This window comes from Sitophilus oryzae, unplaced genomic scaffold (genome assembly GCF_002938485.1).
Source record: "Sitophilus oryzae breed Bouriz unplaced genomic scaffold, Soryzae_2.0 scaffold_732_pilon_pilon, whole genome shotgun sequence".
Taxonomy (NCBI): Eukaryota; Metazoa; Arthropoda; class Insecta; order Coleoptera; family Curculionidae; genus Sitophilus; species Sitophilus oryzae.
Window position 1 is genome coordinate 128,399 of NW_022147343.1, and position 16,588 is coordinate 144,986.

The 16,588-nt window shown below is 32.2% G+C and overlaps 1 protein-coding gene across 1 annotated transcript in view; it reads left to right on the forward strand.

Annotated features, from left to right (window-relative positions):
- Positions 1–15,954, forward strand: part of LOC115888328 (mycosubtilin synthase subunit C) — a 38,607-nt gene extending 22,653 nt beyond the window's left edge. Inside the window, exons 5-16 of the mRNA XM_030908023.1 lie at positions 1,263–1,427; positions 1,522–1,748; positions 6,368–6,430; positions 6,766–6,976; positions 8,512–8,631; positions 9,526–9,722; positions 9,784–10,018; positions 10,211–10,423; positions 12,086–12,221; positions 12,638–12,901; positions 12,957–13,140; positions 15,217–15,954. Of these exons, the coding sequence (XP_030763883.1) occupies positions 1,263–1,427; positions 1,522–1,748; positions 6,368–6,430; positions 6,766–6,976; positions 8,512–8,631; positions 9,526–9,722; positions 9,784–10,018; positions 10,211–10,423; positions 12,086–12,221; positions 12,638–12,901; positions 12,957–13,140; positions 15,217–15,357 (2,156 nt within the window). The 3' untranslated portion in view covers positions 15,358–15,954. The remainder of the gene's footprint in view (positions 1–1,262; positions 1,428–1,521; positions 1,749–6,367; positions 6,431–6,765; positions 6,977–8,511; positions 8,632–9,525; positions 9,723–9,783; positions 10,019–10,210; positions 10,424–12,085; positions 12,222–12,637; positions 12,902–12,956; positions 13,141–15,216) is intronic.
- Positions 15,955–16,588: the final 634 nt, after the last annotated feature.

A 16,588-nucleotide genomic window follows, 5' to 3' on the forward strand; every position in this document is an offset into this window, starting at 1 on the left:
TCTAGGCTCAAATGTAGCTCTTGAGACATCGAGTTGGCGAGTCATCAACTCTCGAGGAGGTCAGGGTACTCACAGCAATAATTGACCTCAAATCCAAGAAGGCAATAAAGAAAGAGGAATATATTCTCTATTATAGACTACAGGTCGCTTACCGGTGTCAGATCTAGAGAGAGAGACCAAGTTAAAGAGGTGGAGAAAATGGAGACAGATCCTCAGAGGACACCTCAGCCAAAGAGTAAGCTCCTCGACTGTGAAGGGCACGGAGGCTGCATTCCAACGGTGGAAGGGTGTATACCCTCGGAGGAAGAACATCTGTTGTTAGAGGAGGATGTGAAATACCCTGTCTCCCCTACAATAAGAAAATGTATGATGGGTTATAGACTGATAATAAGTTATAACTCAGGGAAGGGGGTACAATAGATTTTAAGGTCGCAGAATTAACACCCCCTCTCACTCAGTCAGACTCATTCTACAAACCCAGTTTTCGACCATTTATTACTTTAAATGTCACATTTGACAGATATCCGAGAGCATCAAGTTATTTTTTTGTTATTTTTGATCTAATTCAATACATAAAATATACCCAAACGAAAATTGGACCCAAATCAATTCTTATTATTTAAAAATGACGAGTTTGAGCCACCCTGTATGTTCCGGGCAAGGAAAAGCAATCAATCTTCACGTTTTAATAGACATAACTCTTAAAACTTTTTCACCTTGGTATTTCTTTTAGGAAAAAAATCACTGCTTATAGTACCAGCGGTATAATAAAATGGTTCTTACATGGCTATTACTACACTATTTTTTGCATACGAAATAAATTTAATTATTTTGTCCTTAAATCTATAAGCAGCGAGAAATAGGTATACATTTATATTTCCTTGTGTTTTAGATTTTTTCGAAATATATATTATAACCAACATGTTAAAGTCGTTTGATATATATATAGCACTTATTAGTTATGTTAATAAAAACAGTTATTACAAATTAAAAAAAGGGTAGTAATAAGTTATGAGCTTTTCCTTAAGACATAAATTTTACTCTTTGTAATATACCAGGTGTCTCAAATTTGAGCATGAAAAATGGGACATCGGAAACTGTAGAGATACAAATGAAGTCAAATTATGGTAAAGTATCGCATTTTTATATGTATATGTATGTATGTTCCAGTAAAAGCTAGAAATCTGTGAATGTTATTGTTTATTTTTCCTGTACAATTGCAATTTATACTGGGTGTTCTTTCATTTAATTATTTGTTACAGATTCAACTTCTTATATGGATACGTTCAAAATATCTTTCAATGACCTCATGCAAAGAAGCCTGGACCAACCAAACGAAACTCTAAGAGAAGATGAAATAGTTTATCATACTAAAGACGATCTTGCCATCGTTTTATATACTTCAGGCAGCACTGGAGTACCCAAAGGTACAATAAATTGTTTATTAACTTTGTTTAATACATTTCAAATCATAAAATAAGTAAGAAAAGTATTGTTAACCATATAAAACTGTCATTTCAGGAGTCAGATTGCCTCACAAGGTCATCCTAAACAGGTTACAGTGGCAAATCAAAAGGTTTCCTTATAGTCAAACTGAGAAAGTGTGCGTTTTTAAAACGGCACTGACTTTTGTTGACAGTGTCAGTGAGATTTGGGGTCCTCTGATCAACGGATTGACTATTCTGGTGGTACCAAAAGTTCTGACAAAGGATCCGGAAAAGTTAGCTAACCTGATCGATGAGTACCAGGTAATACAAAGAAAAATATACCATTACTATCAAATTACTACTATACTATTACTATAGTACCAACCTCAAAGAAATCGGACCAAAATTGCGTAGCTATATTGTGTATTTTAACGTATAATGATAAAAATAGTCTCCAAAAAATCCTATAATATTTCACCACTGCAAGAAAATCTACAAAATAAAATAGTTATTTTTTGTAAACACTTCTGCGTTAATCCAAACGGAAACTACTTGTCAGAAGTCTATCTATCGTATGGCTAAACATCACAACAAAACATGGAATTACAATCACTGTAGAAGTAAAGAGCAGGAAACAAGTATGTGTGCAAACAATAATAATAGTCTGACAAGAGTCCAAAATGTACAAACGAATATACATATAACAAGTATTACAAACAAACATTTAAATTACGGATGTATTCGACTGCACTGTCTGTAGCTTCCAGGAAATCATCAAAGGGACCGGAATAGGATCTTAACGGGCATGCTTCTACTACGTGCCGGATAGTTTGTCTGCCGGTGTTGCAGTCGCATTCTGGGGAAGCTGACTTTCCCCATTTAAACATAGAATTGGCATACCTCCCATGATTTGTCCTTATCCGGTTTAACGCAGACCATGTTTTACGTGGCATGTCAAAGCCCGGTGGGTTCTGAGTTATAGCCGGCATGTTCCCGGCGTGGTCTGGTAACTCTGATTCCCATTCCCTAATCCATGACTCCGTTAATTTAAAACCGTCCCGGAGTAAGCTGCTTGCGGTTGTTAATGTTGGACGTCTTGAACGAAGTCTGTTCCTATCCAGGTCATGGACATCTAAATGTATCGGCAGTTGCGGCATGTTAGTAATTTTAGTGTATTCTCTAAAAAGTGCATACTGCCTGCGTATATGTGGTGGAGGAATATTACTTACAATAGGAAGCCATTGGGTGGGAGGTGATTTTATTGTTCCTGATATGATACGCATTGTGTTGTTCAATTGGACGTCCACCTTTCCTGTGTGAGAACTATTGAGCCACACCGGGGCACAGTACTCAGCAGTAGAGTAAACCAAACCCAGCGCAGAGGAGCGCAAGGTACTCGGGGATGACACCCACGTGGTGCCGCATAATTTATGAAGGATATTATTCCGAGTGTTGAGCTTAGCTGCAGTTTGTGTGAGGTGCTTCTTAAAGGACAAGGTCCTATCTAGTGTAATGCCTAAATATTTTGGGGTGTTGTTGTGGGACAGCCAGTTACCTTCAAACCTTATTTTAAGTTCTTGGTTTGCTAATTTATTATTAAGATGGAAACAACTAACTTCCGTCTTTACCGCGCTCGGTTTGGTACACAACTGGCGACCAAACAATCCCATCTGGATCTCTTGGTCAATTGCATCACTATGGTACAAGCTTGTCAGAAGTTAGGTGTACAGATATACAAATTTGCCTAACGAACAAAAAAATGCTTAACGTTTCGGAAAGTTTATCTCTTTCCATCGTCGGAAGCAAAAAAATACAAAAAATAAAGGAAAAAACTATTTAAAATATTTAAATTCAACTATTCAAGAACACTTTAGTTTTTAAAACAGATCCGTCTACAAAAACTGTTGACGTTCTGTTAAAATGACATTATATCAAGTTAAACTTCAAAATTAACAATTACTACCTGATAACAATTACTCAATAAGGTAAAACCAAAAAGCACAAAAGTTTCTGTATGATTATTTTTAATTTTTACATATGTTATGTTTATTTATGTTATGTTCTTTAAAATCAAAGAAGCGATTGCCATACATTACTAACATCTACAGATGCATGGGCAATACATTTATTTATTTTTATTAGATTGTATTAAAAAAGCCTCTTTTATTTTTCTTTTAGAGGCTATCGCTTCTTTCATTATAATTTTGGCGTTATTAAAATTTATTCTGTGTCCTGTGTCCCATGAATGCTGACAATGCTTAGATTTGTGAAAATCTCCCTTTCTTAAATAATCTTTATGTTCTTTAATTCGAACATTTAAAGGTCTAGATGTTCCATACAATGTAAAATTTTTCGCATTCAAATTATTATTATTATTTTTTTGATAAAAATAGTGTTTGACTATTTTTGAACTATTTTAAATAACCAGTTGGAAAAAGAACCGCACTGTAGACACTGTCTTACAGTGTAAAAATTAGTTTGGATCACCCTATATCTTATGAATAAGTGACAGAACAATTTTGGATTGTCATTATTTTGGTTCCAAATTAAGTAAATAAATATCTTTTACAAATTAACATTATTTTTATACAAAAAAAATATATGGTGTTAAAAAAATTAATATCATCATAATTATCCAGTAATTAATATTTTTGTAATAATGTAGATAATCTCATTATAAAGCTCAGATTAAAATAAGATAATAAATGAAAGTTAAAATATTTTCAATGTCAAAATTAATTTAAGGCTGCAAGGATAAAAAACCATTAATGATCAATGTTATGGTCGTTGATGTTTTAATAGCATGTTGCTTAATTAACGCATTACAGCATTCAAGTCAATTAGTAACTTCAAGATGAGATAAAAAAATCTCTCAGATGTTTTTTTGGGTGTATATATTTATTTCAGGTAGGTAGATGAGATGTAAAGTTACATTTCTGAGGTAAAATTACATCAACAAAAAATTGTTTATTTATTTGTTACCTTGTATTTTTGAAATGCTTAAATTATTTTATTTAATTTGTATTATACAGGGTGTTTTGTAAGTTAGACAAAAATAATGAAAATAAATTCATATTATTATTATTTCGAAACTATTACGAATTAGAAAAAAACGTTAACAAAAGGACAGTATTTCTAACATATATTCTAATCAGCATACGTAAAGCTACTTTTACAGGGTGTTAAAATTACTATATATTATAAAACAACCTTGTATATAGTTTTCTTACCATATATTTCAGTAACAAAATATTATTGAATTAAAATTTAATCTTATTGTGACAAAAATTTGATAAAAGACAAATTTATTTGATGACTATGTATGTTTTTTTCGAACATAAAAGCATTTTTTAGAAGAAAAAAAAAACGCTTGGTATTAAAAAAGGAAATCTGTCAATCCTTTCGTGTCATCAATTTTCCGAGTGACACATTCAACAACCCTTTTAACGTATTCATTTTGCTGACACAGACACCAAGCGGATATTGCTCTTGAAGCCTTTTTTCAGAGGTAATGCCAGTGGTGTATCATACAGTATTCCTAACTCGAAGCACATATATATTTTGTGTTCAGCTATTCTATTATTATTTTTATTCTTTGTATTTTTTATATTTATCAGTAGATATCATTAAATCCACATGACTAATTCTTAAAAAAAAACGGCGTCAATTTAACTTGATATGTAGTAAGTTTATGATTAAAGACATCGATCTTCACTTGTAAGGTAACTTTTTTTGCCTTTTTATCACCAGGTATTTCAAAAAAGTAGTTATGTTTAGTAGTTATTTATTATGGAAATTATACCATTTGGCTGTTAAGCACACATAATGTTAAAAGTACCTACTTAGTATAGTGATTTTTATTATAAAATTGTATTTATGGTTTAAATTTTAACTGTATAGACACGTAAAGCAAATTTACTTGACTTAACTGACACAAGGCTTTATTTGTGTCAGTTAGTAGATATAATTAATTGTTAAGACACAATATTTTATTTGTGTCATAAGAGTTTATTATGTGTGGACAATGAAATTAAAGAACAAGTTGCAACAGAGACACCTTAGACAAGTCTTGGTGGTTCAACAATCTGGTGGTTCCATCACGTCTCAAACGTATCGGTCATGAAAAAGCTAACTGCGAGAGTATTGAAGTCATGGTTACAAAATCCCGCTTAAGATGGGCTTGTCATGTATGCAGAATGCAAGAAAGCCGCATACCAAAATCTCTGCCTTACGGTGAGCTTCTAGACGGTGAGAGGAGGCCGAGTGGACAACTAAAAAGGTACAAGGACATTTTCCACCAAAACTTAAAGGGGATTAACATGCAGAATGAGTGGGAAAAAGCAGCTCACAATAGAACTCAATGGAGAAGAGTTGTAAACTCAGTTAACAGCGACAACCAAAAAGTAAAGAGGCAACAAAGCAATGAGATTTTTGAATGTCCGGAGTGCGGTAAGCAGATAACATCACGTATAGGGCTTTTCAGTCACAGAAAAGCTCATGAAAGAAAACGTGACCATCATCTGATGCGTGTCGAATACTCGTCAGCGAGTAATGGCAGTATGTATGTATGTATGTATGTATGCGTGGACAATGAAATTAAAGAAATACACTAAAAAATATAGTGTTGAATTCAGCTTTAAAAAAGTATATATTAATATATTCCTGAATAATAATAATAATCAAATATATTGGACCGATTTCATGACTTTACCCATATTTTAATTAACAAAAGAAATTACCAGAGATATATTTTAAGGATACGCCACTGGAATAAATTGGAACTAATAACTTACTCGATATTCTGAAAAAAAAAGTTATCTTAGATATTGTAATAAATGGAAATTTAAAATGTTCTTTTTAAGAGAGATTTTTCCAGCATTATAATTTTCTATTAGCTTACAAGTCAGTTTTAAAGACGAAAAACTTTTTCAATTTTTCAGATCGAACGTCTTGTGCTGGTGCCTTCCTTGCTAAGAAGTTTGCTGCTGTATTTGAACTTGCAGGTAATTAATTATAAAGCACTAAGTCGGAATAAACGAATCTACGATTTGTTTCATGTTAAATTCTATATCTAAGACTGGCTTGAAAAAAATTTTATGTAAAAAACACAAATCTACTCAAAATTTTTAGGAAAAAAATACATTCCAACAAAAATATATATTTTCGCTTCTTTGAATGACATTATCCATCTTTACTGAGGCAAATTTGAGTGTAGTTAGAATGAAATGAAGGTGAAGATGAAGTTAGGAACAGAAAATAGAACTAATTTTGTTCATAAAAAATGTTATTTAGTATAATATATAACTATCAAACGAATAATTGACATTTTTTGCTTTAGAAAAACAGGAAAGCCCTGAGATCGTTGAAAACATGGGTCTGTTCTGGAGAAACACTTGCCGTATCTCTGGCAGAAGAATTCTTCCAGCACTTCGAGGAGAACCACCATCAGCTTTGCAACTTCTACGGAAGTACGGAAATAATGGGTGACGTCACGTATCACGTGATCAACGCAGCTCATCAATTGAGGCACGCGGAAAAAGTTCCTATCGGTAAGAATGAACTTTTTTTGAATAATGTTACAATGCACTTGAACAATTTTATTAAAGTTTATTAAATGAGGTTTTTGCATAGTGCATACTGCTTATAATTTTAGCTTTTTGTTGACCTTTTCATTGAAAAGGTAGCATTGTAGCGTTTTCATTGAAAAAGTATTTTCAGCTCTAGATTTTTTTAAGAATTTCTAGATATTCTTACTCTTGTTCTCTCTAATACCATTAAAAATTATTCGATTTAATTAAAGGCCATCGATAATTTTAATCTAAAACCAATTAAAAATAATCGTCTGATAACGATCGTGGTTTCTATTAAGCATAAAGAGCTATAACGCTCTTAATATATATTTTAATTTTCTACGGTTACTTAACTAATATATTTATTTAGTTTACCTTGCCCTCAATATGCAGTGCCAATATGGTTTTGCTTGGGTGGTTTCACTGAACTTTAGATTCTTTGTTTGAAAATTCATTAACAATTATTTTTTATTAACAAGATTCAATAACTTCACACGATACAGAGTGAGACAATTTAGAACAATGGTCACTTATAGGTTTTATACAAGTTATAGTCTCTTATTTTCAATGCGACCACCAGTATATTATTATTGAAAACACTTCCTCTAGTCCCTTAAGTCTCAAAAGAGTATGGTGACATCATGTTTCAATTGCGCGGATCGTTGTTCTCCATCCTTCTCTATCTTGAGGGGCTAGAGAAGGTTTTTGCAAACCGTGACCATTGTCAGAGACCTTCTTCTTGGTCGTTTGCCATTAATGTTTTCTTCGATAATGAGTTTTTCCAGTCCATCTGTTCTTCTTGAAATATGCCCAAAGTACGTAAGGCATAACTGGTTTATTTTGGTTGAAAGTTTTATGGTGACTTCCTATGCTTTAGAATTGAGACGTTGGTTGGTCTGGTTATGAAATTTGCAACATTTTTCTGTAGACCCGCATTTTGACAGAATCTATTTTTCTTTTTTTCTGTTGCGCTAGCATATTGCAGAACCTTTTCATATTCGAGCCAGGGTCATTGATGAGTTACGAGCTATTGCTAGTCTTTAATTTTAGTCTTAAGTTTGATTTCTTCGTCACAGAATGTCTTGTTTGTCATGAGTGATCCGAGGTAATTGACTTTTTAAGCATTTCAAAATCATCAATCTCCATGATGTTAGTAGGATGTCGATCTATTATTATAACTTACGTTTTTTTTTGCTCAACATAAGGCCACATTCTACACTAATCTTACTGAGTCCTCTCATTATTTAAACCAGTTCTTTGCATGGTTCTTCCATTGAACGGGCAAACATTAAGGTGTCGACCTGTCCCATCGTTAGTCCGCCTCGCCAGCTCTGTAAGACCCTTTTTATTATGTACTCTCCATATATGTTTAAGATTAAAGAACTAGTACTCTTAGTCGCATAATTTAAATTATACTCTTTAAAAAATATTAATAAGCATAATAAAATTTGAAATATTTTTAAAATTCTTTTTAAAATCTGTTTGTTAATTTGGTTTTATGTTTTTTTTTGCAGGTTTACCGATAGATAACACAATGCTATATCTGTTGGATAAGGATTTCAGACCTGTCAAAGCAGGAGAGGTGGGTGAATTGTTCGTTTCTGGACTGAATTTGGCTGCAGGATACGTCAACGGTAAATAACAATAGACTTTTTTCATTAAAAATCATAAGGCATATGTTAAACCATAAGATGTGTTTAAATCCAGTATAGACTTCATAAAGTTTAACGTTTTTGATAAATTTTATGAGATGCTAAATTTTCTTTATATCCTTTTTTATATTTTTATATTTTTCTTTCCTAGTTTATATTTTAATAGACATAGTTAAACTATTTTTTGCTCTTTATTGTTATTTTTCTTTCTCATCTTATAATGTAAATGGCTGAAAAATTGGTGACTTATATTTATGAAATAGGTACGATTTTTTATTCTAAATTCATATATTATACATAAATATATATCAAAAACAAAAAGAAGAATCATCTCGTTTTAATTCTCTAATAGAAAATACATTTACTATCTAACATACAGGGTGTCCCAGACATAAGTGCAAGTATTTTACTCGTAGTATAGTTTAACCCCAGAAACACACCTATGAAGTTTTTTTCGCGAAAATACATTTTTGAAAATTCGAAATTTTTTGAAAAATATTTTCGAATTTTTTTTAGTTTTTAGCCAAAAAACATAACTTCTTGATAATATGGCAACATAGGTATTAGATTAAATTTACAAGAAAGAAAATCCAGAAAATATCCAGTGGTTCTCAAAATTTTAGCAAAAAATATTTTTTTTTGGAAATTTTCAAAGTAAAATAACTCCGTTATTTTGGACGAGAAAATATGTTTCTTTTATCGAAATCTACCACCCCTTAAATTACTTGCACTTATTTCTGGGACACCCTGTATAAATATAAAAATGTATGTTGATAATAAAACGTCTTGTTTTTCTGGCATTGATTCTTTGGACAATGTTATAAAGAACAACTGCATTTATGTATATTATATTACAATAAATATATACAATTTTAGGAAGAGATCCAGAGAAATTTGTTGATAATCCTCTGGCAATCGACCCTACCTTTTCCAAACTCTTCCGAACAGGAGATTTTGCCAAAATTGAAAAAGGAACCTTACTCTACGAGGGTAGAACAGATTCCCAAGTCAAAATTAGAGGCCACAGAGTTGACCTGAGCGAAGTAGAAAAAGCCGTAGCCTCTATTGATGGCGTAAGTTACCAAAAATTGAAAGAATTTGAAAATGGTATCTAAAATATTTATATTTTAACAGGTTGACAAAGCAGTGGTCTTGTGCTACAAGCCTGGAGAAGTAAATCAAGCTCTTCTCGCTTTTGTCACTACGCAGTCGTTACTCAGCGAGCACCAAATTGAGATAATGCTCAGAGATAAATTGACGTCTTACATGATTCCGCAAGTTATTCTGGTGGAGAGTATTCCGTTGCTGGTCAATGGGAAAATTGACAGGCAGAGTCTTTTGAAGATGTACGAAAATACTAATAATAATGGTAAGTGGTGACTGAAATAGTACTTCTATTAAGGCTACTTTTTCTAGAAACGATTTTGCTCTACTAAAATGTTTATTAGTTTCTAATATGACAAAAAATACATTCAAAAACCCCCAAGGCCGCGTTATAGGAAAAATTAAGCATCAATTATATGCTTATTTTGACTTTAGTGAAATTGGCGTATTTTTTTAGACGATTCTGCACCTCAAGTCGATATATGCTACGATGGAGTGCCTGCCCATCAAATGAAAGCTGCCAAAGATCTGTTCGAAACTGTGGCTTCTGTCCTGGGCAGAAGTGCCAGGTCTGCTGTCTCAATCGACGCTAACTTCTACGAAATTGGTGGCAACTCTTTAAACTCCATTTTTACAATCTCCAGATTGACGCAAAAAGGATATCATATAAGTAAGTAAATATAAGTAACTTCAGAACAGTGAAGATATCATTAATTTATATTCCATAAGTTATATCATTTTAATCATTAATCTACGACAATGTCATTATCATGGTGTCATTATGACATATTTAACATTGTCATTTGGATGTCATTATGACTTTCATAATAGCACTAGTGCAGAATTCATAACACGCAAATTTTAAAATAAGAAACAAGCAAAAAAAGGTACCTAAATACGTTTATTTATTTTAAACATTCATTATAATATCAGTACAATTGGTTAAATTAATTCCAGATAATGATAGGTGAGTTGAATTTTTAGAAAGTAAATTTATTTCCTGAGTGCTTGAACTTGTTGAAGACCCATCATTGCCAGAAATGTTACCCAAAATATTACATGACACTTTTTTCTTATTCTCTTTGGAATTTTCTATATAGCTCTCTGCCACTGTGTTAGAGCGCCAACCACCATGTCTTTTAACAGTTAATTAATCCACTCCTGAATCTGCAAGCAACGACGCAGACGATCTACGGAAACAATGTCCAGTGTATTGTTGTGGATTTGGAAGACTTAGGAACAATGCTATTTTATACGGCATTTTCCCTAAAGTATTAATGCCAACGGGTTGCTTAATACATTTTCCATTTCTGTACCCCACAAAAAATCGAGTATGCTCTGTGTTGCTTGGCCGCATAGCTATATATATCTTTGAACCATTTCCACCATATTTATTCCTTCAACATTCCCTTTCGTTATAAAAAAATCTCGTGATATCTTTGTTTTCGCAAATGGAATAATGACATGAATGCATTGTCCTTCATCTTTAACATTTTGCAGCTGCAGATTTGTCAACTGGATACGCCGGCAGGCTCCCGCAAGTCCCACTATCAATGAAACTTTTGTCAGGAAATAAGTTTTATCATCAGCTTCCAACAAAAAACGAGTTATGTCTTCTTTTCTTAAAATTCTCGATTTTTTTGACCGAAATCCTTCCCATTTTCTCTTTAGAAATGCAATTAAATGGACGTACTTACTAATATCTGTATTTTTCTTCACTGATATAACTGAACGTAGCATGGAATAATATACCCAAAGTGATGAAGCCTTCCTATGTTTTGAAAGATGTTCAAAATATGCCAGGAGAACCTTTTCGTTACTACTATTTATTATTTTCGTTCCTTTCTCTTTACACCAATCTTCAAGTTTTACATAGGCTTGCTCGTACGTTTGTCTTGATTTTTCGGGAAGTAGGGAATCGACAACGTTTTGCGCAATGCCTTCAATATCCGAAGGGACACTTTCAGAGTCAGAATCACCCATATTAATATTATTTTTTGCTTTTTGCTAAAACTGAACGTTTAACACAAAATTGAACATCGATAATTGAGTTGTCAAAGTCAAAATGGAAACAATCAACAAGCACGGTTACCACGGTGTCGACTAATATGGGCACCTGATAATTTTGAATTTTAGTTTTTATGATATTGATATTTTAAATTAAATCAAATCTCTTTGGATCGTCCCTCGTGTCGCGTCGTAGATTAAATTTTGAATGATACACGTTCGATACGAACTTTTTAGAACTTTTTATGATGTTCGTATCGAACTTGTATCATTAATAACTATAATGTGCTTTTAATTTTTACGGTGTATGTATTATGTATTTCAGATATCGGTGATTTTATAGCAGCTCTTGATTTTGGAGAGGTATTGCAGAGAATGGCAGAAGGAACTAAAATTGTTAAAGAAGCACCTAGCTATACGTCAGAGATGTTAAAATCAGAGCACAAAGAAATCGTTAGGGAGTAAGTTTCCAATAAAAGATAGTTATAAAATACAAAATATAGTTCGTATCAAATAAACGCCAGTCACGTGATTAAGCTTGACCGGTACAGCGTTCCCACTTTTACATATTTTCTTTTAATCAAAATATTTTAGGGGACAAAAATAAATTAATTATAAATATATAAACAATTATTATTTACATTAACAAAACTCACCTTCTTAATAGCACTTAAGGGACATAACGTGTCATTACTACCGCTTTCCCGTTCAAAATATTCTAATAAAGTTGCGATAAAGATGATAATGATGATGATGAAGTTGGCAACAATGAATTTAAAAATCGCGCCCTCGATTACGTAACTAAAAGTTTAATTAGTATCGAATATATATAAGTATATCTTTGAATCTGTCTTACTTAATATTATCCATTTTCCAGTATGATAACAACCAGTTTCTACCAAAAAGCCGACCTAGAACAATGGATCATATCCGATATATCCATATCAGACTACAAAGAACTAATGGATGCCCTCTGGGAACCCCTGCTACAGAAAAACCTAAGTTTCATAGCTAAAAACGAGGAAGGCAAAATATGCGGAGTTGCACTCAATTTTGACGCTCACGATGAGCCGGAAGTTGAAATCAAATCAAAACTAACCGTGATATTTGAGTTCCTAGAAAGTATTGAAGGCCCAGTAAGGTAAAACTTCTTTTTTATGTTAAAATAAAGAAATATTTATGGTTACCTTTTTTAGAGACAAACAATTACCTCTGGGTAAAGGAAAAGTGCTGCACTCCTTCATGATGGCTACCCATTCTTCATTGAGTCCAAGGGAAAACGTTTCTGTGTTCCAGTTTATGGAAAATGAGGAATTGAAGCTTGCCAGAAGTAGGGGATTCGCGGGAATATTTACCACAAACACAAGTCCCTTAACTCAGGTAAATCATTTATTTCATATTCATATACTTCATACCTCAAACCACTGTATAAGTGTAAAAAAGGTGTTGACAATAATTCACTAAACAAAGATATAAACCACATCAAAAATATTTTAATAAAAAAACAATTATTCACCACCTCTTATTGACAAAACATTAAACGAAATACAAACCTAAACCATAGGCAGAATACACAAAATCATAATAAATAATAATACACAATATACAACTTACAATTCCAAACATACGAGGCGTTTCGGAAAAAATAAGAAGGATAGGAAAACAATATAACATACGAACATCCTTCAAAACATTAAATACACTTAGATCCATTTTAACACACACCATGTGAACAAACTAATGAACACTGGACAATAAACAAAAAATGTAATATACAAAATACCGTATGGTCGAAAAAAAATGGCATCCAGTTGGTTTGGAAATGACGATCGATGACATTTCCCATATAATCTATACTAATATATAAAATCCTTAAGTGACTGACACACTGATTAATCACGATCCTGCTCAAACCATTCAACATAAGAAGCTAAATTTTGGCATACAGGTTGATTCTAGGGTGTAGAGGTTCGATAAGAAGGGATTTTTCGAAATTCCAGTTCAAAGGGGGTGAAATCACCCCACAAATATTACAATATTTTTTATTTAAAAAACGATCATGTTTCCAAAAAAACGCTTAAACACGTTTATTTTATTTTGTTTTTTTTACATATTTTAAGATTTTTTAAAAATGTATACAGGGTGTTTCGAAAAATCTGGTCATTGATTAATCACGATCCTGCTTAAAGCACTTGACGTAAAAAGCTGATTTTTGGAAAACGGATTGACTTTAGGGTGTAGAGGTTCGATAAGAGGGGATTTTTCGAAACTCGAATTCTAAGGGGGTGAAACCACCCTTCAAATATTAGAATATTTTTTATTTAAAAACCGATGAGTTTTTCGGAAAAACTCTTAAATATGACTATTGAGTAATCAGGATTCTGCTTAAACTGCTTGACGTTTAAAGCTGATTTTTGGTAAACGGATTGACTGTGGGGTGTAGAGGTTCGATAAGGAGGGGTTTCTCGAATCTCAAATTGCAAGAGGGTGAAAACGCCCCTCAAATATTACAATATTTGTTATTTAAAAAAAGGTTAGTCTTTCGGGAAAACGCTTGGACAAGCATAATTCATTTGGTTTTTTTACATATTTTGAAATTTTTTAAAAAATCTTACAGGGTGTTTGGTTTGGTTTGGTTATTTTTGGCAAACGGATTTTTTGAAAGTCAAATTCCAACGAGATGAAAGTACCCCTCAAATATTACCAAGTTATATAATAATATCGCCATATTGTTTTTTTTCATGCTGACATAAATGTGAGAAAATTTTATCCAGTTTGTATGTTAATGGAAATTCTTGCTTTGCTTTATCATCACCATTACAAATGATTAATTCGACGCGAACAAAGCCGCTGGTACACGCTAGTAAATAAATAAAACAACGCTTTATTGTACAAAAAGCCAAAATAGCTTCATCGACAAAGCAATTACAAAACAAACAAAAGCACAAAAAATATACTTATAAAAAAAATATCATACAAAATATAGAGAAAGATAATAAAAAGATACCTAGTAAATGTATTACTTTTTCTGTTATAGACTTATTTGTTGAAAAACACTAAAGAAGTGTTCTTGAATAGTTGAAGAGTTGAAGTAAATAATGTTCTAAGTGCCAAAAATCGATTTGTCATGTTTTATTTGTAAAATGTCCTAAGTTCCATAACCAACAACATATACAAAGGTCTAAGTGCCACGGCTATTAAATTGTATTGAGAAATCAAAATCAAAAATTTTCAACAGAGATACCGTCCGTTCTTATACATTGGTTATAAAACAAAAAATGTTGTTTATCTCGAAATAATGATTTTGGCACTTAGTTACTAGTTTTTCATTTCCTTCTAATATAACGATATATCAATTCAGAGCAAATTAATTTTATTTGTTAAAGTTCATCTATGTTTTCTATCTCGCTGAAGTGCTATACTATTTTCCAAAATGCTAATCATATGTTATTTCAGCAACTTGGAAGTGATGTCTACAAATACCAATGTATGCTGGACTACCAAGTGAACCAATTCGTAGCCAGTGATAACACAAAGCCTTTTGGGCTAGCTCCAGACGACCAAAGAGCTATAGTTCACTGGAAACCACTGGAATAAGTATTACAGAACCAGCAGTTACCATTAAGACATATCCAAGTTTTCTTCAAAACAAATAAAATATGTTTTTTCATTGACGACTCGGACTATGCTCAATTTTATTTGAATCTAACTATTTAGATGTTGTTTTCATTCATTGATAGATGTTTTTATGTCAATATTAACGAATCAATAATGGTGACATTTATTCAAGATATTTTTTAAATATCTAACGGAAAGTATTGAATTGTGATAAAATTATAAAAAGTTCCAATTATTTATACATTTTTCATTCCTTTATATATTATAGAATGATATTTTAACAAACTTCACTGTAAAATAATGTGATTATTATATGTATTACTTTATTCTTTTTTTACTAAATTGTTTAAGGCATGTTATAATTTGGAATTGTTGCTCAAATATTTGGTTTATATTGTTCTATTTTTAATTACTAAGTTAAGCTTAATGTTAGTTTAGGTTGTATTAAATTCGTCATTATTTATTTATTTGTTATTATGAAATATACAGTCTTCTACCACAAATAATCCAATAAATTATTGTTAAATGTTGTATTACATTATACTATAAATAAATATATAGTCGTGATTATTTTTACTTATTGGAGCTTTTCTTTTTGTGTTATTTGGTTGGTTTTATTGATTTCCAAATTGTTTATTCTATATGCCATACAATCGAAATAAAAACGGCGTTAGAGTTGGCTTCTAAATGAAAATCGCTGTCAATTTTTATGTTTTATATTGAAAATTCTAAGAAATAATATAAAATTGGAAATAGTAGGTGCATATATTTGGGACAACTAATACACAGTTCGGGATCTCTACTACCAGAAATCAACTGAAGAATTAAGTTAGCATGGAGTAATTATGGAAGAAACTCAATCATATTTAAATCTAGAATGCCACTTTATCTAATAATAATAATAATAATAATAGCTCCCGTATATAGCGTTTGACGCCTTGGGAGTAGCAAGGTACAGCTTGCCATACTAGAGCCGTTCGGTATACAAGGAAGGTAATGTGGCTAGCATTACGCTTCAACCGCCTATTATTACCTCAGGATTGTGAATCCCAAGTACTCATTTAAGGCTGAGTCGACCTAGGTACCCAAACTATTTTTATTTTAATAAAAATAGTCGGCTGATGAAATGCCGGGTGTGGGATTCGAACCCACTACCTTGAGATTGGTAGACGAGAGTCTGTACCTCTACGCCACCGGGCACCTATACCCA